Below are 22,936 nucleotides of genomic sequence, written 5' to 3'. Positions count from 1 at the left end.
CAGAGGCTGGGGATGTTATCTCATCAAACCAGGGCGCCCAGCACGTACGGGAATCAGATCACACATTTGCTGTCTTGGCTCTCAGCCTTGCTGTAGATAATAAGCCCAAGATGTTTAGATGAAATTCATTTCAAAGCTGGCTACTTGAAGCCTTGGAAATTTCTTTTCAACCCTTAATCTTTACTGATCCTATGTTTTTTTACACATTTTATGTGGTGTGTGTGTGCACGCGTGCATGCATGCGTGCACGCGTGCATGCATGCACTCAAGAGAACAACTTTAAGAGTCAGACGTCTTATTAAAGGTTTAAGATAGTTTTTTGTTTGTTTTTTAGTTTCTCGACAGGTTTCTCTGTAGCTTTGGGCCTGTGCCACCACTGCCTGGCTTAAGGTAGATTTCTTTTGTGTATGTATATTATGTTAAATAATCCATCAAGTGGTACACATCTTTAATACCAGCATGCTGAGGCAAATGGATCTCTGAATTCCAAACCAGCCAGAGCTACACAGACCCGTCTCAGAAACTAAATTCATAAATACACATTTATATAACCTCTTATGCAAACAAACAAGGTCAAGAATGTAATCCCAGCACCCAGGCAGAAGGACTACTACATGGTTTGGTCTCAGAGTGAGAACCTGTCTCAAAAAAACCTGCAACCAACATCTGGTTTCCTTTGTGTAAAATAACCTGGACCCACAGTGACTTGTTAGCTGCACCATGGGGCCAGAAGTAGAAGATGGGAGGGTGGCTCCTCCGCACACTGGACAAGCCATCCATCCTGATGCTGCTGGGGCCACAGAGCACCGTAAGCTCAGCACAGCTGTGTGTGTTCCCTGCTCTCTTGTACTTCTGGGCTGCATTTCTACTTCATTGTGTTTTCATATGAATCCAGCCTTCCCTGGACATCTTAAGCCTTTCTTTTTTTAAGGGAGAACTTTCTCATGCCACAGCATGTGTGTTGGAGGGCAACTTGCAGGAGTCAGTTCTCTCCTACCACATGGGTTTAAGAAGGGAACTTGGGTCAGGACACTTGACTTTAACTTGACAACTCTTTCCAATCTTCTTGTTTCTGTTCCTGGAAAGGATGACCTCCCCCTGCCCCTATCTTTCTTTCCTTTTAGGTTGCTTAGTTTGAGATTGGGATTCCACCATGTGAATCCAGTTGCCTTGAACTCCCAAGTCTGTTGCAGTAATTGTAGGAGTGTCCCACAGAGCTGGACATGGTTCCCTAATTTCACATTTTATCCAAGAAAATGCTCATTTGACTGCATTTAGGTTTTCTCATGGTTTTTTATGTTTTTTTAACTTTATTTAATTTTATGCATGAGTACTCCACATGTACACCTGCATGTCAGAAGAGGGCATCAGATCCTGTTGTAGATGGTCATGAGCCACCATGTGGGTGCTGGGAATTGAACTCAGGACCTCTGGAAGAGCAGCCGCTGCTCTTAACCGCTGAGCCATCTATCTCTTCAGCCCCTCTCATGTTTTATAGTTAAGAATTTTTACCAACTGCAGCCAAATCTCAACTTTCGTTCTTTCCTTTGGAAAGGCTTGATTTTCCTTGTCTTGCAAACATAGTGGGGCTTTGGGCTGACTGATCCCCTTCAGTACTTGCCTCAGAGGTGAAGAAAAGTTGGTTCCCAGAAAAGAACACAGCAGAATTAAACTCATGTGCTGCCCTGTCCCCAGTGCAACAGGAGCACCAGAAGAAAGCAGAGAATGCCACCAGGCGAGGGGTGTGATTTCACCAGGGCTGAGAAAAGCCACAGGCTGATGCAAGCAAGCTATGAAACTGTAGAGCCCAGGGATAAGAATATTCCAGAGCCTTTGACAGGCTTCCCAGGATCCACATACAAGAACACTACTTTCCAGTGCAGTGTGGATTCCTGTACCGGGCTGAGTTGTGGGCCTGAGAGCATCTATCTGCCCACTGTGGGTACCAGGAGTTGGGGACATGGAGTCTAAGAAACAGGAATCCAAACAGTGAGGTCCACTGAGTCCAAGGAGCCAGGTGGGCGGGCTCAGGTTTCTAGCTACAGAACCCAGGCAGAAGGCAAGACACTGAGAGGATTAAAAGCTATCCCAGGCAGGGTTGGTGCTCCCAGCTGAAAGCACAGTACTAGGGAGGCTAGGCAGGACTGTTGGACACCAGCCTGGACAACAGCCAAGACGGTCTGAAAACTAAACAAGGTTCAGAAGGTTGCATCAGAACCAAAGAGACTTGACTGTTTCATTACATTAGCACACTGAGTCTTCATTTCTGTCTCACTCCTCTGCCCCACCCCACTGCAGACCCACTGCCTATTTCAGTAGTTTTCCAAATGCTCTAAAGGCCAGAACCTCAAACATCACGCTCGGCTGGTTACTGTGGAGCCCTGGTTAGCCAGGTGGGTCTCAGAGCGGCAGAGCTCTTCCTGCCGCTGCCTCTCACATGCTAGGATTAACCTGGCACCACACTATGTTCTCAGAGCTACAGTAATACTCTGGCCTAAGAACCTGTGTCTTTGCGTGTGGCCACAAATCAAAGGGTCCTGTGTGTAGAGCTGCATACCAATGGCCCTACAGGTGAGTACCAGGCCCCTCCTTCAGCAGCACAGGGGTGCTGATGATGCATTCAACAGCTATGGTGTTTAAAGCAACTTGAAAGTCTACCGAGAAAAGAACTCCAATACTGAGAAGGCGGGTGCAGCTCGCTGACCCTGTCTCCGCACCTGGAGCATCTCTACTGGCTGTTCTGTCACTTACAGAAGGTAATTGCTGTACGCTGTGGACTAGACAATAAGTAACTCACCAATGGGCCCAAGATGAAAGCCAAGACATGGTAATTGGCTTCAGACAGAAGAAAGCTGGAGGTGACAACAGTTAAGTTTTTTCAAGAACATTTATACATCTTTTTAATTAGATTAGCTTTACAAGCAATGTGAGAGGCTTTCATAGGAAACACCGTGTCCGAACCACATGAGTCTCTTTATGCAAATCCTGAAGTGCTCTGCCTGTCACGGGTAAAGGTCTGTTCCCCAGCTGCTTAATGTGTTGGATAAACAGCATCTTAAAGCTTTCTCTTTAACCAGGATTAACACACAGAGGCCACAAATAGTTTTAAATAGAGCCCTTCTTCGTGCAACTAACATGAAACTGTGAGTTGAATCGGTATTAAGTGCATGGCTATCCTGATTGCCTGATCTTTTCACAGTGACCTCCAGGGAAGTACATAAGCTTTCCAAAAGATACATAATTTAAGTTTTGTCTGGCAAGTCCACCCCACCCCCACCCAGCAGAGTCTGGAACCTGGTACACTTGTAAAGGTCTGATACAAAGTATACCAGGGACTCCCACATTCAAAAGCTGCTGCTCCAATCAAACAGATCTGTGACCAAATGCCAAACAGTTCTTCCCAACTCTGAAACATGGTGCTTCGGGGCCAGGTGGCAAAACCTCGAGTTGGCCAGCTGACAGAGGCACTTGCTGGAAAGGTTGTCAGCGGTTATTGAGGCTGAAGGAAAGGATGTGGGACAGAACTGACTCCTGCCATGAGCCCCTCATGCAAGCACAGTGCTGAGTAACCCCCAATCTACACTCGGCTTTACGTGATTTTTTTTCATGTTTTACATGAACAATAGCAATCTCTTAATAAGAATTACTGAGCTTTCCACAGAAAAGGTTTCTAATTGGATACAAACTATATAGCTAAGACTGGTGCAAGGTGAAATACACAGAAATAGTTCTGCATACACACATTTTGGCAAAGATCAAGGTCAGAGATAGAACACCCAAGGGACAAGGAGTTACACTGTATCTGTGCAAAGTCTGGCTTTCTAAGGGGACTGGAGAGGTGACAAGAGTCTGGCAGGCCTTTGTGGCTGTGCCACTGTCCCTCTTTTCTCTAAAGAGAGAAAAACCCATAAAACAAAGTGTCTGGATTCACACTTCTTTTGATTTCTAGGCTACACACACGTCTCTCATTAGTGGTTGTGAAAATGACTCTTAGTTGTCCAAGGATGGATGACCACGCTTGAGGCCACAACCACACACGTCCACGTGCCTGGGGCCACTGGGAGCTCTGCTGCAGCAGAACAAGGCTGTGACTGGCAGGATCTGGAAGCACAAACTAAGGAGGAGCCATGGGGAAAGCTGTGGCCGTGGGGCACGACTGTTGGCAGGTCGGCCCTGAAGCAGAAGACAGCCCTTTGTCTTGGGAACCCGAGTGGAGGAGCTCGAGTGTACTCAGTGCGGGTGGCTTAGCACTGGAACATTAACTTACAGAACAAACCATTTCTCTGCGGCTTTCTCCTCCCATCGCTCTCTAAGGTACTTGGTATTCAGTGGTGACCATCTACTGTTAGGTTTCACTATCACCAAGGTCAGAGTGTCACAGCAGAGACCTTTACAAGTTCAAATTACTGTGAGACAGGCCAAGAAAAACCTCGTGGATGGCAGCTGGGACTCCACGCCCTTTCTTTCCTGTCAGTCAAAAGGAAAGGAACCATCATTCACTGGCGACAGTCATCGTAGGAGGTCTTTAGGGCCAACTTTAATAGCATGAGGAGGCTTACAAAAATAGATTGATGTTATTTTCAGGAATAATACTGTAAATTTTTTTCTTAATTCAGTTTTGATAAATTGTACCTAATACAAAAATTCCCCGAATTCAAACTTGATATAAAAAAGAGAGATGAAATGAACTCAGTTAGATGACAGATCTGGCAAAATAGAAGAATGAAGAAAATCCTACATAGGGCCCTTGTTGTGTGTCCAGATGGGAAAGCCACCCTCCTCAGACAGCATCTCCTCTTCAGTAAGCAGCCAAGTGCAGTCACAGATCTGGAGCCGACCCCACGGCACAGTCACAGCAGACGCAGCCCTCTGTTGGACGACACCTGGCCAAGTTGCCTGGCTCGCAGCTGGAACGCCAGCCAGGAGTCTCTGTTCATCCCATCCACGAGTCCACAGAAGGCAACCGAGCGCCGGTAGGTGAGTGGGTACTGCCGGACCTAAGGCCATGCTAGACATCTTTGCTGACTGAATTAGGCTTATTGAGTTCAACCCTCACCCCCTTTTCACCTGCAAGGGAAAGAGAAGCATTCACTCATTAAGCACCAGAGCATCTAACTGCACCCCAACATTTGAAGCAGTACCTCCTCATTTCTCCAGCATCCCATGAGGTCCACCCCCCAGCTGTTCCCACCGCCACTGTGGCAAGCGCACTGCTGTGCAGATCTTGGAGGGCAAGCAGACATCAGCAGAGACAGCACCGCTGCCTTTCACAGAGCCGCCTGCCTATACGGCAGTGGAAAACCACAGCTCTGAAGATACAGAGAAAGCGCACAGACATCCTATTTTTTTAACCTTCTTACAAAAAGGCTAGGCTGAGTCTAGCTCCTTAGGACTCAGGAGTGGGTCCTGTGACTGCTGGGCAGGCTTTCAGGTGGAAGAGTAAAGCAAAGGCAGGCAAGGGGTCCCAGGACACACGGGGACAGGACAAGTGCATGACCTGCACGCAAAGAAAGCTGGCACCTGGGACCCACACACCTGTCTTCTGGGCTGGGAGAACATTTAGTTCACCTCTTCTATGCTGGCCACACATTCTTTTAGAGGTAGATAGGAAAGAAGGGGCCAGGCGATGGTGGTGCACGCCTTTAATCCCAGCACTGGGAGGCAAGGGCAGGCGGTTCTCTCTGAGTTCAAGGCCAGCCTGGTCTAAATAAGCTAGTTCCAGGACAGGCCCCAAAATTACAGAGACCCTGTCTCAAAAAAAAGAAAAACGAAAGAGAAAAAAAGAAGGGATGTTCACTTATCTAAGAGAGAAGGGGAGGAGACTAGGTAACCCAAAGAGCACTAAGTAGTAGCTCGAGGCTCTAAAGGCCATCACAGAAAAGCTCAGTTTGTGTTTGAGTAACTAACTCACACTTGCCTCAAGCTTCTGTTAAGCTTTGGACAACTCAGCAGATAAGAATAGAGACTAATAATTAGAGAAGTCCTTTTTAAAGTAAGGGAATTAAGGAATCTGGAAAAACATTCCTGGCCTATGGCTTTGGAAAACACCATCCCCAACTGTTCTGACAGAGCCTGCCCCAGCTGTGTTTACCTGTTAGATATTTTACTTTAGCTCTTGCTCGCTCATCTGCATCAAAATACCAAACAGTTATTGCGTACCTAAAAGGAAATTTAACACAGGATCAGAAAGGTCCCTGGGAAGAGAGTGCACCTTAGAACTTGTAATGCCCAAAACATCCTCAGACCGATGTGTGTACCAGGCAAGCATGGTCTGCCCATCCTGCAGAGGAGCTGCAGCATCCAAGGGAGGCTCACAGCCTCTCCACACTCACCCCATCTGCATGGTCAGAAACAGATAAAAGAGGGGACGGCTCCCCAGAGGAAGGACAGTGACTGGGACAAAGAAACCCAGGCCGGTCGTCTACCACCCCTGGCTCTGTGTCACTGAGGAGAGTTAAGCCACATGCAGAAACTTCCAGGATTCCTACCTAGAAAGTTATGCTGGATTTGGCTGAACCTTTTTCTGAAAAACCTCCCCTAGCTGGACTACTTTATCCCACAAACAAGTGTGGTATGACAGTCTGTTCGGAGATAAAAGCACACGACAGCGCTTGCGATGTGAACAGTAGAGTCAGGGGAGACACTGGATGTGAGCGTGTGCTTCAGGCCATTGGTTCCACACTGACATGAGGTAAGACTGTGTAGATCCAGGCCAGAGTTCATGGGAAAACCAACAGCCCAAATACACAGCTGTGGAGTCAGATACAGGGCGGAGCCAGAGGCACCTGTGGCTGAAGCACATGTCCTCATCTACCGGCCAGTGGCTAACCCACTCTGCCTAGGCTCCACCCGTTCCTACCACAGCCTCCTCCAGGACACAGGGCTGTACAGGTTCTTCTGAAGCTCTCTTGCCCAAGTCCCAGGATGCCAGTTAACTGCCAACTAGAATTCTGATGTCTGACCAACTCCTCCCAGGCCCTAAGTCCTCAGTAGAAAACTCTACATGTGGCTTCCAGAGCTGCCTTCTGCACACCCACCTCTGTCTCCTGACTTGGATAATCTGCGCTCTGCCTGGGCTATACGGACCAAGCTGGGCTCTGGCCTATTCTCTGGCTCCACGGTCCCTCTCCTGAGTGTACCACTGGCCTCCTATGTGCCATGCCTGGTCCCCAGGTTTCCTGTCAGGGTATCTATGACATCAGGCTCCACCACGGCAGCTGCTACCCGCTGTGAATCCGTGATGGAAGCACAGCTAGCAGCAGGAGAGGAAGGACACCGTGGGATGGCAGGCACGCACTGTCCATGGCAGCAGCAGGTGTGCAGCGCTCCTACAGCTACAGAGAGCTCTCCCCGGTGTGACCACACATGGGAACTTCCCTGTCTCTCTCCTCCTCCCTTGTGCTCTCAGGAGTATCTTTCAGTTTTTCAAAAAGCTTCCCTTTTCCTTTTTTACTTTCCTAAAAGTGACACAGAGGCAGGCAGTGTTGGCACACGCACCGTGCCTCAGAGGGGGGAGGAGGTCCAGTCCTGTTCCACCTCAAGCAAAGAGCAACTTTGAGAAGACCGACATCCTCAGGACCACGTGTGAGTGAGCACACACTATCCTTCAAACGAGGAAGACCATGAAACCAGAGGGCCTGGACAGCAGGCAGGATGCTCCCCAGAAACGTTTAGGTTCACCCTTCGACTCACCCCTGCCCTGCCACACTGTCAACCAACTTTCCATGAACAGAACACTACCTTGTAGCATATGCTGGTTGTACTTCGTGAGGGTTGCGTCGGTCAGACCAGAAAAACAGCAGTCTATCAAATTTGGGTTCAATGTCAGCAAACTGGGCTTTGCCTTCTGGGAAAATTCGAAGTATACCTCCACTTACCTGGGAAAAGAGAGTATGTCAGTATAAGCCATCAAGAATGGGGACAGGTTAAGTTGGGGGGCGGGGAGTTAAGTGACTTGAAATGCTTAGCTGGATTACTAGTGAATACAATTATGCTAATTAACAAGGCGGGACTCCGTGTCCAACACTAATGCGTGGAAAAATGCCTGTTTGTTGTAAGCACTTGAAGCAGATAAATATACAAAACCTCCAAACCTGCTTCAGAGTTTTGAAAATCAGTGAGTGTTTCTATTCACGCTGATGGCACTAAGCCACTTTGCTGAGTGGCTTCCCAAGTGTAATGGTTGGTGTGTCCCATTGTATAAACAACCATCTGCTTTGACTTTCCACAGACACTGAATAAGCAGGTGAACTTACAGCCCTGAATTTATCTTTTAATCTACGTCTGTGTGTACTGTGGAGGGGAGGACAGCCGTCTGTGTGTACTGTGGAGGGGAGAACAGCCGTCTGTGTGTACTGTGGAGGGAAGGACAGCCACCTGTGTGTACTGTGGAGGGGAGAACAGCCATCGTCTGTGTGTACTGTGGAGGGGAGGACAGCCGTCTGTGTGTACTGTGGAGGGGAGGACAGCCGTCTGTGTGTACTGTGGAGGGGAGGACAGCCATCTGTGTGTACTGTGGAGGAGAGGACAGCCGTCTGTGTGTACTGTGGAGGGGAGGACAGCCGTCTGTGTGTACTGTGGAGGGAAGGACAGCCGTCGTCTGTGTGTACTGTGGAAGGGGGAGGACAGCCGTCTGTGTGTACTGTGCAGGGGAGGACAGCCGTCTGTGTGTACTGTGGAGGGGAGGACAGCCGTCGTCTGTGTGTACTGTGGAAGGGGGAGGACAGCCGTCTGTGTGTACTGTGGAAGGGGGAGGACAGCCGTCTGTGTGTACTGTGGAGGGGAGGACAGCCGTCTGTGTGTACTGTGGGGAGGACAGCCGTCTGTGTGTACTGTGGAGGGGGAGGACAGCCGTCTGTGTGTACTGTGGAAGGGGGAGGACAGCCATCTGTGTGTACTGTGGAGGGGAGGACAGCCGTTTGTGTGTACTGTGGAGGGGAGGACAGCCGTCTGTGTGTACTGTGGAGGGGAGGACAGCCGTCTGTGTGTACTGTGGAAGGGGGAGGACAGCCATCTGTGTGTACTGTGGGGAGGACAGCCGTCTGTGTGTACTGTGGAGGGGGAGGACAGCCGTCTGTGTGTACTGTGGAAGGGGGAGGACAGCCAACTGTGTGTACTGTGGGGAGGACAGCCGTCTGTGTGTACTGTGGAAGGGGGAGGACAGCCGTCTGTGTGTACTGTGGAGGGGAGGACAGCCGTCTGTGTGTACTGTGGAGGGGAGGACAGCCATCTGTGTGTACTGTGGAAGGGGGAGGACAGCCGTCTGTGTGTACTGTGGGGAGGACAGCCGTCTGTGTGTACTGTGGAGGGGAGGACAGCCGTCTGTGTGTATTGTGGAGGGGAGGACAGCCATCTGTGTGTACTGTGGAGGGGAGGACAGCCGTCGTCTGTGTGTACTGTGGAGGGGAGGACAGCCGTCTGTGTGTACTGTGGAGGGGGAGGACAGCCGTCTGTGTGTACTGTGGAAAGGGGAGGACAGTCGTCTGTGTGTACTGTGGAAGGGGGAGGACAGCCATCTGTGTGTACTGTGGAGGGGAGGACAGCCGTCGTCTGTGTGTACTGTGGAGGGGAGGACAGCCGTCTGTGTGTACTGTGCAGGGGAGGACAGCCATCTGTGTGTACTGTGGAAGGGGGAGGACAGCCGCCTGTGTGTACTGTGGAGGGGAGGACAGCCATCTGTGTGTACTGTGAGGAGGAGGACAACCGTCTGTACTGTGGAGGGGAGGACAGTCGTCTGTGTGTACTGTGGAAAGGGGAGGACAGTCGTTTGTGTGTACTGTGGAAGGGGGAGGACAGCCGTCTGTGTGTACTGTGGAGGGGAGGACAGCCGTCTGTGTGTACTGTGCAGGGGAGGACAGCCGTCTGTGTGTACTGTGGAGGGGAGGACAGCCGTCTGTGTGTACTGTGGAGGGGAGGATAGCCGTCTGTGTGTACTGTGGGAAGGAGGACAACCGTCTGTACTGTGGAGGGGAGGACAGCCGTCTGTGTGTACTGTGCAAGGGAGGACAGCCGTCTGTGTGTACTGTGGAGGGGAGGACAGCCGTCTGTGTGTACTGTGGGGAGGAGGACAACCGTCTGTACTGTGGAGGGGAGGACAGCCGTCTGTGTGTACTGTGGAAGGGGGAGGACAACCGTCTGTGTGTACTGTGGAGGGGAGGACAACCGTCTGTACTGTGGAGGGGAGGACAACCGTCTGTGTGTACTGTGGAGGGGAGGACAACCGTCTGTGTGTACTGTGGAAGGGAGGACAACCGTCTGTGTGTACTGTGGATGGGAGGACAGCCTTCTGTGTGTACTGTGGAGGGGGAGGACAGCCATCTGTGTGTACTGTGGAAAGGGGAGGACAGCCGTCTGTGTACTGTGGAGGGGAGGACAGTTTTTGGAGGTTGCTTATTCCCATGGGTCAGATTTATTGGATCGTCAATAGCAGGTGCCCTCACCTACTGAGCCATCTCCACTCCTAACTCCTGTAGCCTGGGTCTAAATTCTAATCATAGCTGATAAGAGCTCAATTTCACCCATGTAACTCATTTGCCTGGACCACAGCGCTCTGTGGGTACAGACAGTGTGTCAAGTGCACTGGGAGCCAGGAGGCCTCTTCATGGGGAGTTGGGGACTTGCACAGAGATCTGGTCCTTGTGTTTTAGACTACAAGGAAAAACACTAGACTAAAATCACCAATCTGGAGATATTTTGTTACTTGTTTTTTGTTTTTGTTTTTCTGAGACAAGGTACCAAATAACCCAGGCTGGCCTCCAACTTGCCATGTAAGCAAGGATGCTCTTAGTCTGTGGTCCGCCTGCTTCCACCTCCCAAATGCTGAGGTCACAGTTGTGTACCACAAGCCCCTGATCAGGTGGACTCAAAGTTGAAGGGCATGTGAATGCCTTGCCCTGAACCTAATCTAGAACTCACAGTTAGACAGTGGACTAGCGGCTCATCCCCTGATGATGTCGACCACTAGGAATATGGCCTGTGCCTTGCTTTTGTGTGTCACCAAATGCCAATGCCTCCTGCAAACACTTAAAGAAGCCTTCCTGTGTCACTGAGGATGGCCTTGAATTCTTGAATCTCCACCTCCCGAGGACAAGACTACCACTTCCAGCACAGTACCACCCATGGGTGCACACTGTACGAGACATGTTTATTATGTTTTAATACATTTGTGTTTGCTTTCAGACACACTGTTATGTTTCACTTCGTGGAAATCCAAGGCCGACCAGATGTGAGAGAGAGCTGCCCTGTTAGCTCAGCCTCACCCACAGGAAGTGCAGACATTACTGTGAGGGAAAACGACCTGGGGAAAAAGCAATACCGCTGAGTTCAGCTGCATACCTTGGCGTCCCAGTCTTTATTTAGGTAATATATACATGTCACACATCTTCCATCTCCATTTGGGTTATCAACGTGACGGACGTAGCCTGTTCCGTTGCCTGGGTAGCAAGCAACCATGGCCTAAAAAACAACAAGGTAAATGGCCCATGAGTGGACATGCTGACGAGACAGAACTCTGACTAACCCCCAGGTGTGAGCATAGTAAGATCCCATTCTGTGATAGGGAGAGGTAAGGATAGTCTATGATGACATCTATAAAGAACCCAGCACAGGCCAGCAAGCAACCCAAGGTGTGGAGAACCCAGCTCAGCGGCAGCTTTGCAGCAATGGAATGAGCCAACATGGAGGGCAAGGGGACCGAATGACAGAAACCCTGAGCTATCATAAGCCAGCTGCCCCTGCTTTAAATAACAGAAGTCAGAACGGTTTCTGGACTCCACTGTCCTGACTGTTATATACTGTGTAAACTAAGAAGATGAGTGTCTGACCTGCTCAGTGGAGCTCTGTCTTCCTGAGGCAGCCTCGGAAACAAAATCTGAGGAATGAACTACCCAACCTGGTGCCACCTGATTCTGAACAGTACTGGTTGAACACAGTTTAGATGGCCAACTCCAAATATCCTCTTAAATCAGATCAATGAATAAAAGAAACTCATAACACATTAACCCCCTTGGGTGGGAAAGGCAGCTATCAAGATGTGGTTCAGGAGACTGTTGGCTGTGATACATAGGGGATGGCATCCACAGAGTTACCGAGTCCCCGTATGCTCTGGGAGCATGCATATAGTCGGCTATAATACTGGACAGAGTGAGCAACAGAAAATCCACAGTTAGGTGGAAGACAGGACACTGTCGGGCCTCAGCTCATGCCACCCATGAAGCCAAGCTGAGGGATCGAAGGAGGCCATGAAGCGTCAAGCCCGTCGCCTACCATCAGATTTAGATCTGTGACAAATGCTAACATTATCCTCCTCTGTATTTACATTCTTCTTCTGCCAGCCCTTCAAGGGCACAAATATCTGAACTTAAAGTGACTTGGACTCCATTTTTCGACTGAAATTCATGCCACTGTCAGATCCTGATGACAGAAAAGCCCAAGGCTCGTAGGAAAGAGGCAAGCAGCAATCCACAACAGAAATGACAAAAGCCGGGCGGTGGTGGCGCACGCCTTTAATCCCAGCACTCGGGAGGCAGAGGCAGGCGGATCTCTGTGAGTTCGAGACCAGCCTGGTCTACAAGAGCTAGTTCCAGGACAGGCTCCAAAGCCACAGAGAAACCCTGTCTCGAAAAACCAAAAAAAAAAAAAAAAGAAAAAAGAAAAAAAAAAGAAATGACAAAAGTCCTTGAAAAGGAGAGAAGGCAAAACTGTTTTAAGCTGCTCAGTGCCACTGTGATTTGCGCAACAGCCACCTCCACCTTACCTTCCTGTCATCTGACAGTAGGTCAGAGGCCAGAGCTGGAAGGGAGGCTACCCACTGGCAAGGGAGAGACAGCTTCTAGATAAATCCCCAGGAATGATTACCTAATCTTTCTAAGCGTCATCTACCATCAGATTTAGATCTGTGGCAAATCCTAACTTTTAAACCTCATAGTCAGCTGGCCAGGGGTTCATTTCTGAGGGGCACAAATGCCATTTCCCTAGACACCCGACCTCCTGCTCTCCACCTGAGGAGAGGCTGCTGCTGAGTACCCCACATTCCTATTTGTCCCAACTCAGGATGGACTTCGTACACATCTGTGTTAGTGTCAGTGGCTAGTGATGACAGATTGGCCTGGGGAGAAGGGTTTCAGACTGTAGCCAGCTGCCCAAGACTCCCAGCACAGTCCCCACAACAACTGCCAGAGATCACAGCTTAGCAAGACCCTCCCACTCGCAGTGAACTGAGAATGCTGTAGCGAATCAAACCTGAATTCTCTCCTACTGGGATCTCATTTCAAAAAATAAATTGGGGAGGGGGGTAGGATGACTCAGTGGGTAAAGCATTTGCTGTGTGAGCCAGATGGCCTGAATTCAATCCCTGGGACCCATGTAAGAACCAACTCCAGAGTTTCCTCTGGCCTCCACGTATGCACAGCTCCCCCACACAACAGTTAAAGTCAGTTTGGACCTCTGCACATATCTGGTAGTTCCAGAAAGGAGAAGACAGGAAGTCCTCCTCAGCCCGCCCCCACTGGTTATCCATCCATCTATTCATTAAACAAATATGTTTTCAGACTTAACCACACCGTCCACAGACATACAGGCCCTGGGAGTATCATGATGATGATCAAAAGAGACAACGTTCCTTGTATTCGTTTGTTCGTCCATCCATCCACCCATCCATCCATCCATCCATCCATCCGGGTTTTGGAGACAAGGTTTCACCATGTAGCTCAGGATGGCCTGTCTTTGCCTCCCAAGTTCTGGAGTCACAGGTGTGTAATGTATCTGGCTATTCTTTTGTTTGTTTTTTGAGACAGGATTTCACTGTAGCTTTTGGAGCCTGTCCTGGAAATAGCTCTTATAGACCAGGCTGGCCTTGAACTCACAGAGATCCACCTGCTTATGCCTCCTGAATGCTCGGATTAAAGGCGTGTGTCACCGCCACCAGGCTCGTATCTGGCTATTCTTGTTTGTGTTTATTATGAACTCTAGGTCAATGGTGTCAGTCCATAGACTTATGTATAATGCTGGGTGTGACAGTTATTCTTGGTTGTCAATTTGACCATATCTGGAATTAATTAAAACCCAAAAATGGCTAGGCACACTGTGAGGGATTTGTGCTTACTGAAATCATTTGGAATGGGGAGATCCACTTCTAATCCAGATCTTTTGAGGTGAGACGACCCACCTCTAATCTGGGGTACTTCTGCTGGCAGCCTACATAAAGGACATGGAAGAAGAAAGCTGGCTCTTTTTGCCTGCTTCCTCCCGCCCTCAATAGCAAGTCCTTTTCTTCACTAGCATTATTAGAGTCTACTTCTTCAGGATTCTGGAGAATATGGAAGAGCAGCTGTGACATCCAGTCTCACAGACTGGATAACTACTGGATTCTTGCACCTTCCATACATAGGCAGTCATGGTTAGATTAGCTGGACCATAGACTGTAAGCTGTTCTAAGATATCCCCTTTCTATACAGAGAGATTCATTCTCTAAGTTCTGCTACTCCAGAGAACCCTGACCAATACAATTAGTAATGGGAAGTTATTTATCTATTCCCAAGACAGGCAATCCAAGGACATGGCACATGGCTCCCAGGAGCTGTCTGGTGATTGGGGTTTGGAAGGAAGGGCCACCTAATGAAGCACAGCTGTGCCTGGGCATCACACATGAGAATAGCAGTCTGGGATAGGGTGGCAGAGCAAGTAAGGCTCAAAAATCAGAACGGATCAAGAATCAAAGGAATGCAGCCACTATTCTGAAGGGAACTGCAAGTCAGGTGTGCAGCACACACCTGTCATTCCAGCACTCGAGAGATAAAGGCAGGAGGACCACTCAATTACAGGCCTGCCTGGGCGGGAGAGACCCTGCCTCAAACAAAATTAAAACAAGCCTCAGCAGTGACAGGAGCTGACAGTGAGCACACCTCACTAATGCTTGAAAATCAGCCCTGTATAAGATGGCGCCAACTGTGGAGACCTGGCCCTACGCTGCGACGTTCACAGCCACTCACCATCTGCCAATGTAAGTAAGTGTATCCAACACACCAACCAGGTGAGGGGCCCGAATCACTGCTCTCCTCGTCATCCCCCTGTCAAGGAAATGAAGGCCAGAAAGACTGGTTCGTGTCCTTATGCCAGTTGGATGCAAGGAATCTGGTTCTGGAAGCCAGCCCCTGAAGCAGGGCTAGACTACAGCACTGAAGTGTTCACAGACTGGGGGAGTCAGTGTGTGTGTGTGTGTGTGTGTGTGTGTGTGTGTGTGTTCGCACAGTCTCTGAGGGAGAAATACAGGAGGGCAGCACAAGGTAGGGCTTCAAGGCTGGAGACCTACCGGCTCACGGAAGAAGCTGAGGGATGGGAGGAGGCGAGGGTGGATCACATAGAGGACAGAGTGTGGATGAGACAGCACGAAGTTTTAAAGTTTCAATTTCAATTTAATGAAGTGAAAATCCATTTAATTGTGCTAATTAGCTCTCTAGTCGCTGTGATATCTCCACCACCTGCATTGTCACATCTGTCTTACACAGCAGCCTGAGCCCCCAGTACTCTGGGGGTGCCGACAATGGGGCTGGAGGAGTACGGCCACCAGGCCCGCAGTTAGCTTGCCACCTCAATCACCTTGCCAGAGTCAGGTCTCAGGCGGCAAACCACAGCAGCAACCGTGGAAAGCTACAGAGTTCCAAACAGACCTGGCAAATGAAAAAGCCAGAAGACGGGGCAATGTGGTGCCCACCTGGGATCCCAATGGTGTCCTGTCCCTGACCTGACACTGTGGACACCAGCTCTGGACGCCTCCACTTCCCAGGAGGAAACAAGCTATGGAGCCATACTGTTCCTCCTCTCTGGTATGAAAACACACGAGATGGAGTACATTCTCACGAGGGTGAACACCGTAAAGTTGTTCCTTCTCATCCAGAGAATAAAACAAAGGAAGAAGTCGGCCATATCTCTCTACAGTCCAAGATGTGTTTATTTCTGGCAATGTACAAGATGAACCAACTGTTTCTTTGCTTACCCGCTTCTTTCTGAAATAAATTATTTGGAAACAGAAATTGTTTGATGTTAAGAAAAACCAAAAGTTGACAGGCTATGTAATTATTTTCACTCTAAACGAGAAAAAAAAAGGCCTGTGATCTGACAGCTTGCTCTGCCCAAGTCCCCTGTCTCGAGCATGCAAGCAGGTGCACTCCAGAAAGGTGATATGGCCTTCATCTGTCACTCCTCCCAGGCCAAGCACACTCCCATATGGTCCTCACAAGAAGCCCCGCCCCCATCACCCAGGTGTGCTGGCTTGATAGCAAGTGAACTTCTTTTGCTCTTTATTAAATAGTCTCCCTGTACAGCCCAGGATGGCCTCAAACTCAAGATCCTTCTGTGCCAGACACCTCAGCGCTGGGATTCTAGGTGTGCACGCATGCACACACTCAAGCACACACTAAGCTATCTATGTCTGCAGACAAGTTTCATCCAGCATGTTGTGATTTCATTTGGGTCTATCTGTTGCATATTTACGAGAATGTTCAAGTACATGCTGCAGGTGGCTGCACATAGCCCTCCACTCCAGGTATGTCGAAATCAAGTTTCCTAAAGCCTCGTCTCAGCAATCTTCCATGTCTCTTGACCCCGCATTCCCACTACCTCCAAAGCAATCCTCTGGGGCCTCATCCTCTTTCTTCAGAGTCCTTGTGTCTTTGGGCCACAGTTCTCCATTAGCCCAGGTTTAATCTTCATATCCCAGAGACTGTTGAGACTCCAACAGCTGGTCCACCCTGGTCACCTGATCAACGTCATGGAAGTCAGTCGTCTGTAGGCAGAGCTTCACACGCTGCTATCCAGTACCACATCTGGATATCCTCAGCAGAGGAAATCCATTTTAGTCCTATGGGGTGACACCAGAGTGATGGGGGATGACAAGAATTGGGGGTCAAAGCTGCAAGGCCCTGAGTGACTAATCTGAAGGCTAAGGACTACGCTGTAAACAAATTAATAACAGAGGAAGGACTAAGTACACGGTTTAAAGAACCCTGAAAAACCACTCACACATGTGGCTACTAGATGGTGAAATACAATGTGCACAAACTAAATACAGGCTTTCTTCTTTACAGAGCCCACACCAGGGTCATCTGCCCAGAGGAACTGAGAATGTCCTCTCTCACAGTTATTTCAATAAGTCACACTAGTAAAAGAACTCACCAGTTCAACTTTCCTACCAATCCTCCTGCCTCAGCCTTCCAAGTGCTAAGATTACATCTGTAAGTCACTATGCCTGGCTTAAATTCTGCTTTTAAAATGGCAAAAAAACCAATCACACCAAAGCAACAGAGAACAACGGAGATTTATCAAGCTATGAGTATGCACCTGCCCCTGTGCTAACCTTCAGAACACTCTTTCCTTATGGCTCCTAGAGGGTACTACTCCCAATTCAAAAAGCAACTATAAAAGGGGGAAATGGGAAAGTTTGGCAGAGTAAGCACTTTTTCTGTTTTGTTTTTGAGACAGGGTCTTAGGTAGAGTTGCCTCAAACTCAGTGGTTAGCCAAAGGTGACCATGAATGCCTGCTCCTCCTGCCTCCACCTTCCCAGGGCTGAGATTATAGGCATGCATCAACAACTACATCCCCAATCCTACTCTAAAAGTTAGCTTAAGACAACAACAGTAATGAAAGCAAGCAAGAAAGGCCTAGGACTTTGGCTGACCATCAGCTTCAAAGAGTTGCTAAGCAGCCAAGCAATATGAAGGAAGAGTGACGGCTCTACAGAGTCTGTGGGCCTGAAGCTGCATCAGCTTCTAGGAGCACACAGAGGGAGAATGCTGACAAAGAAATCAAAAGGGAGCTGGAGAGATGTTCCTATCGCACAGGACCCAGGCTCCGTTCCCAGCACACAAATGGCAGCTAACAGTCATCCTTTACTCCAGTTCCTGGGGGCCTGACACTCTCCTCATCTCCTAGGACACTGCACACACATGGTGCACAGATACATATGTGGGCAAAAATTTTAAACACAAATTAAAAATCTTAAAAAAGTCAGTGGGTTTTTTTTTTTCTGTCTTTTTCAATGAAGAATGGCATAGCACAGACAATGAGGAAGGGCTGGGAAGACACAGTCCTGGGAGGCTATGCTCTCTGGGCCCAGGAGCACAGGAACATGACTAAGTGTTTACACTTGGTTAGACTGTGTGTGTCTTCCTAGAAGGGAGCATGAAATTAAGGAGGCTCCGGAACAGAGGGATCTGCCAGCATCTGTGCCTGAACTCTGGCTGTGCCGCTGCTAACTGGACAATTACTGATCCTCTCTGTCCTAACTGCCCTTGCCCGCAAAGCTAACCAACTGGCACAGGTGTGGCGCTACAGACTGTGCCTGGTGCACAGGCAACAGTAACACCAGCCGCACCTAACAGCTCCAGGACGTTGGAGAAGTTGGTCTAGATCCTGGAGCTGTTTCTTCATTTCACCTGCCTCAGTGGAGTGGACACGGGAGCCAGGCAGGCATTCGCAAGCATCTTCATTATAACATGTAAGAGGTCTTGCTAGGGGCCAGGTCCATTCAGTCCTCACAGTGACTGCGTAAGACCCTGGTCTATGGAGGAGTGGTCAGAATGCAAGGCAATCCGAGGCCAGAGAGCGGACGCACCAGGCTAGATGGTAAGCCCAGACATGCTGGACCCTCATGTTCAGGCAACTCTGAAGCTAAGCATGTGCCTCGCATAATATAAACATTTATTTTCTCAAAAGAGAGGTTGTCTCTAGCTGGGCACCCCTGCCATGCAGAAGGAGAATGCAATGTGGCAGAGGCAGAAATGCCCAGTGTCTATTCTGCCTGCCCTCCTGTGGTGGGGTATCATATTGCCTGGCCTGGCAGCATCCTGCTGCAGCACAGCCCAGCACACCCTGGGGTGCCATCTCTTTCTTCTAAGAATACTCAATTGTATGTAACAAATAGGACAGCCTCAGAAGAACTCGTTCTGATAAGAAAATGCTTGAAATGGGACTGTGAGTTTACCCCCCGCCGGAAGTATTATGGAAACACTGGATATAGTTTTGCAAACAGTATTACAAAATTTAAACAAAATCGAGAGACATTTCCACAGTCCCTAGAGATGAACTAAAAATGAAGCAATCCAACCAGAATTTCACAGACCCAAAGACGGCCTAGGAGTTGTCAGAGATAAAGACTTGCAAAACTAAAAGGCCTTTTATAGGGTTAAAAGCCATTTACAGGGTTAAAATACAAAGCACAAACATTTTAAAAGCTGGGTGTGGTAGTTTAATATGCCTATAAATACAGCACTCAGGAGTCTGAGACCGGTCTGGGCTACACAGTAAGTTCCCAGTCAGCCTGGAGTATGGAGTGAAACCCTGCCTCAAAAAACAAAAATGGGGGAAATTTGTTTTGTTTTATTTTTCGAGATAAGGTTTCTTTATCTAAACCTTGGCTGTCGTAGAACTCTCTCTGTACACCAGGCTGGCCTCCACCTCACAAAGATCCGCCTGCTTCTGCCTTCTGAGTACTGGGATTAAAGACATGTACCACCACTGCCTGGAAATGGAGGAATTTTTTAAAGAAGAAGACTTAAAATTCAATTAAAAAAAAAAAGGACTTTTTGCTATGGGAAACTCTTTGAGACAAATGTTATTTAAACTTCTCTCAAAATTATGAATTGCTATACTAGTAGATGGGCTGAGTCACTACAACGTGAGGGACCATATAAAGGGCCAACACATTAGAAAGGCAGAGAACCACTGGGCTAAGTGGCTATTAGAGCTGACAACTGTAAGAGCCACAGCTCAGCCTGAGATCCCATCTTTGAAAAGCTTAATTTGTTATCACCACTTGTGGACGTATTGTGCACGATGGGGTGGGGTTGTCGTGTGTGCCACCGTGTGCCTGCAGAGGTCAGAGGAAAACTCTGTGGTATAAGCTCTCTCTTTTTACCCTTAGTGGATTCGGTTGAACACAGGTCACGAAGCTTACATGGCAAGCCCTTCACTTGCTGAACCGTCATTCTGGCCTCAGATTAGGGATTCCTGCCAAAGCCACTGGAAGAAACGTGTTTGTCTCTTCACCTTGCTCCAGGGAATGGTATCAAGACCACTGAGGCTACTGTGACGTTGCAGAACCAGAATGAGAGAGGCCGAGTTCTTGGCTGCTCAAAGCTCTCTGTCAGATATAATCAGGCTATTGGCCAGTGTGAGAGACTGAGTGCTGTGCTCTGGTCACCTCTATCTGGGAACATCTCACACCCTAGTATCAGTCAGCACCCAGGAACAGGTGACTCAGAACACAGCAGTCCAGCTTAAAGGACACCTGGCTCTTGTTCCTAATCCTGGTTCTGCCAATTACCAGCTACGTGACTGTGGGCATTCGTGAGGCATTTCCTCATCTGTAACCTGACTTGACATGGCCCCAGAGGCAGCCTGGAGAATGTGCCAACGTGCATTGGCTGCTCAGCCTCCGCCTGACACGGAGAAGTGGCTGCCGCATTAGCAATCGTAAAACCCGGCCACTCAGGTGCCAAACCCTCACTTCCAGTGGTATCAAAGCCATATCCACCAACAAATTCTGCTCCCCAACTTTCAATCCAGCATCTCCCCATCTGATCTCACCCCAGGCCTCCTCCTAGGCTACCCTCTCCACCCAGAAAGCACTGTGGTCACCTGACAGTCCCAAAGTCCTGGTCAGTATTGCACCTAGCAGGAAAGAATGCTCCTCTCCACAGGGACGGAAACCAGGAATAGCTGCTTCCACCCATGGCTGTAGCCTTCCTTTCCACTGGCTTCAGGAGACCCCCTTTCTCTCTGTGTGCATGACAGATGACTGCTAGCTGGCTTGTCCTCAGCCTCACCCAGTATCCACTACACCTAGGCTGTCTGGTACCAGAAAAGGCTACAGCAGCACACATGGACTTAACTCTATGTGGTTGACCCCCGACCCTTCAGATCGTCTTGGCCACTCTTATACTTTTGGCTGGCTGGCTGGCATTCCTCAGAATGGTTCTTTCAAACCTCTTATCACCATTTCAGCCCATTACAGAGCAATACACAGCATGAAGTTATTCTTTCCCCAGAAGGCTGTGCCTCCAGAGCTGCTGAGATTTTAACTACAAACACATCACCTGAGACCCTGTTTAAATGTTAACTCCGATTTAACTGTGGCCTGTGGTTTCCATTTCCTCCAATAAAGCTTGCAGCTGGTGTGAGGGCAGCATGCTTGAGAAGCAGGGCATCATTCTCACCCCATCTCACGAAGCCCATGCCATGACCTACTTGGTCTAACCTTCAGCATCAGCCTCTCCATCAGTGACCTGCTTCCCGAAACACAACAGACACCTCTATTTTAAAGTAAATCTTGTGCTGCCTTTCCAGCTACAATCTCTGCAGATCTACATGGGCTCTGCCAGAAGGCTACTATGAAGGCAAGTCTGTCTTCCAGTCCCCAAACCCACTTGACTAGAACTTCCAGGCCAAAATAAACATCTAGCAGTAATCTTTCCTAGTAAGCACTGAATGTGTCTTAAGCCTTAACAACTTATGCCTATTGGATGCTTCAAACCTTGGTATCAGACTGGACACGACAGCCTGGCTTCCTGTTCCACATGGAGTAACAGGCAGTGCTTGACTTTCCATCTGAGGAAAGCCCTGAAAACTCAGCTTCAGAGACACATGACATGACCCAGAGGATCATGGGTACCTGCCCGACACAACGATGACGTCTGCTTGGAATGCAAAGATACACACATATGCCTAGGAGTTGCTCCAGAGCTCTGGGATGTCTGGATGCAGTGTCTGAGAAAGAGTGGGCTGAAGAAGTTCTGCATCTGAGCACATGCATGCCTAGGAAGCTGCTGGACATGCAGATGTCCAAAGATGGTTGTAGGAGCCTCGGTGTCGCTGAGAATGTAGAGAGGAAGCAGGAACAGTGACAAGAGCCCAAATGAGTCAGCACTGAGGTGCTGTGATGGGGAGGATGCTGGGACCGTGAGTGACAACACCGAGCACACTGGACAGAGCAGGTTTTGCATGGAAGAGAGAGAGTCTCATATGATAGGAAAGCCTAAGATGCCCGCAGGGAAGAGTGACTACATCTAATGGCTGTTTGGGTCTGCTCTGGGGGAGTGGGGGGGGACGAAGGGAACAGTCAGATGAGGGCGAGTAAGAACCAACAGTGGGCTGGGTGGCGGTGGCACATGTTTTAATCCCAACACTAGGGAGGCAGAGGCACGCGGATTTCTTGAGTTTGAGGCTAGCTTGGTTTATAAGATGAGTTCCAGGACAGCCAGGGCTACAGAGAAACCCTGTCTCAAAAAACAAAACAAAAATAATAAGAAGAACCAACAGTGTGTTGGGATGAAGCTCAGTGGTCAGTGGCAGAGTGCTTGACAACTGTATGCAAGGTCCTGGGTTCAATACCCACCACTGCACCGAGGAAACGAAACAAAGACACAGAAGAGATCAAGGCGCTCAACAACGGCACGGACAACAGACATCGTGCACTGGATTCCACAGCTTGCTGCAGCTAGCTGCTGCGTGACGCTAGCCTTGGGTTCTCGTCTGATTGGCAGACGGGTCACTCTTCTTGCTACTGTGACAAAATGCCAGAGAAAATCAACTTGAAGGAAGATAGGCTTAAGTGGGTTTGCAGTCTGGAGGCACAGGACCATATAGGGAGGGAGTGGTGACACTGTGTCCACAGTGAGGAAGCAGAGGGAGAAGGTGGCTGCTCAGCTCACTTCCTCCTTTTGATTCTTCCACCAGCCCATGGGATGGTGCCACCCACAATCAGTATTCACCTTCCTGCCTCCATTAACACCAAGGAGAATTCCCTCAGACACATCCGGATGTTTGTCTCTTAGGTGATTCTGGATCCTGCCAAGTTGATAATCACTGCTAACCCTCACCATTGATGAGTGATTTGATTGTATCCATGTCATAATTAGTTGAAGTCACCCTCAACCAGACCCC

The 22,936-nt window shown here is 49.1% G+C and overlaps 1 protein-coding gene across 2 annotated transcripts in view; it reads right to left on the bottom strand.

The window, feature by feature from the left end:
* Nucleotides 1-4,512: 4,512 nt before the first annotated feature.
* The window catches only part of Egln1 (egl-9 family hypoxia inducible factor 1), a 37,945-nt gene continuing 19,521 nt past the window's right edge, over nt 4,513-22,936 (bottom strand). The window contains exons 2-5 of one of the 2 annotated variants that reach the window (XM_041649906.1): nt 11,335-11,454; nt 7,741-7,877; nt 6,092-6,159; nt 4,513-5,067 (exon numbers count right to left, since the gene is read on the bottom strand). In XM_041649906.1, the coding sequence (XP_041505840.1) occupies nt 5,009-5,067; nt 6,092-6,159; nt 7,741-7,877; nt 11,335-11,454 (384 nt within the window). In that variant the 3' untranslated portion in view covers nt 4,513-5,008. The remainder of the gene's footprint in view (nt 5,068-6,091; nt 6,160-7,740; nt 7,878-11,334; nt 11,455-22,936) is intronic. The other variant, XM_041649907.1, reaches the window with a different exon arrangement.

This window comes from Microtus oregoni, unplaced genomic scaffold, assembly GCF_018167655.1.
Source record: "Microtus oregoni isolate MIOR12 unplaced genomic scaffold, Mior012 000004F_ref0000308, whole genome shotgun sequence".
NCBI lineage: Eukaryota > Metazoa > Chordata > Mammalia > Rodentia > Cricetidae > Microtus > Microtus oregoni.
This window is presented reverse-complemented; position numbering and strand designations above follow the sequence as displayed.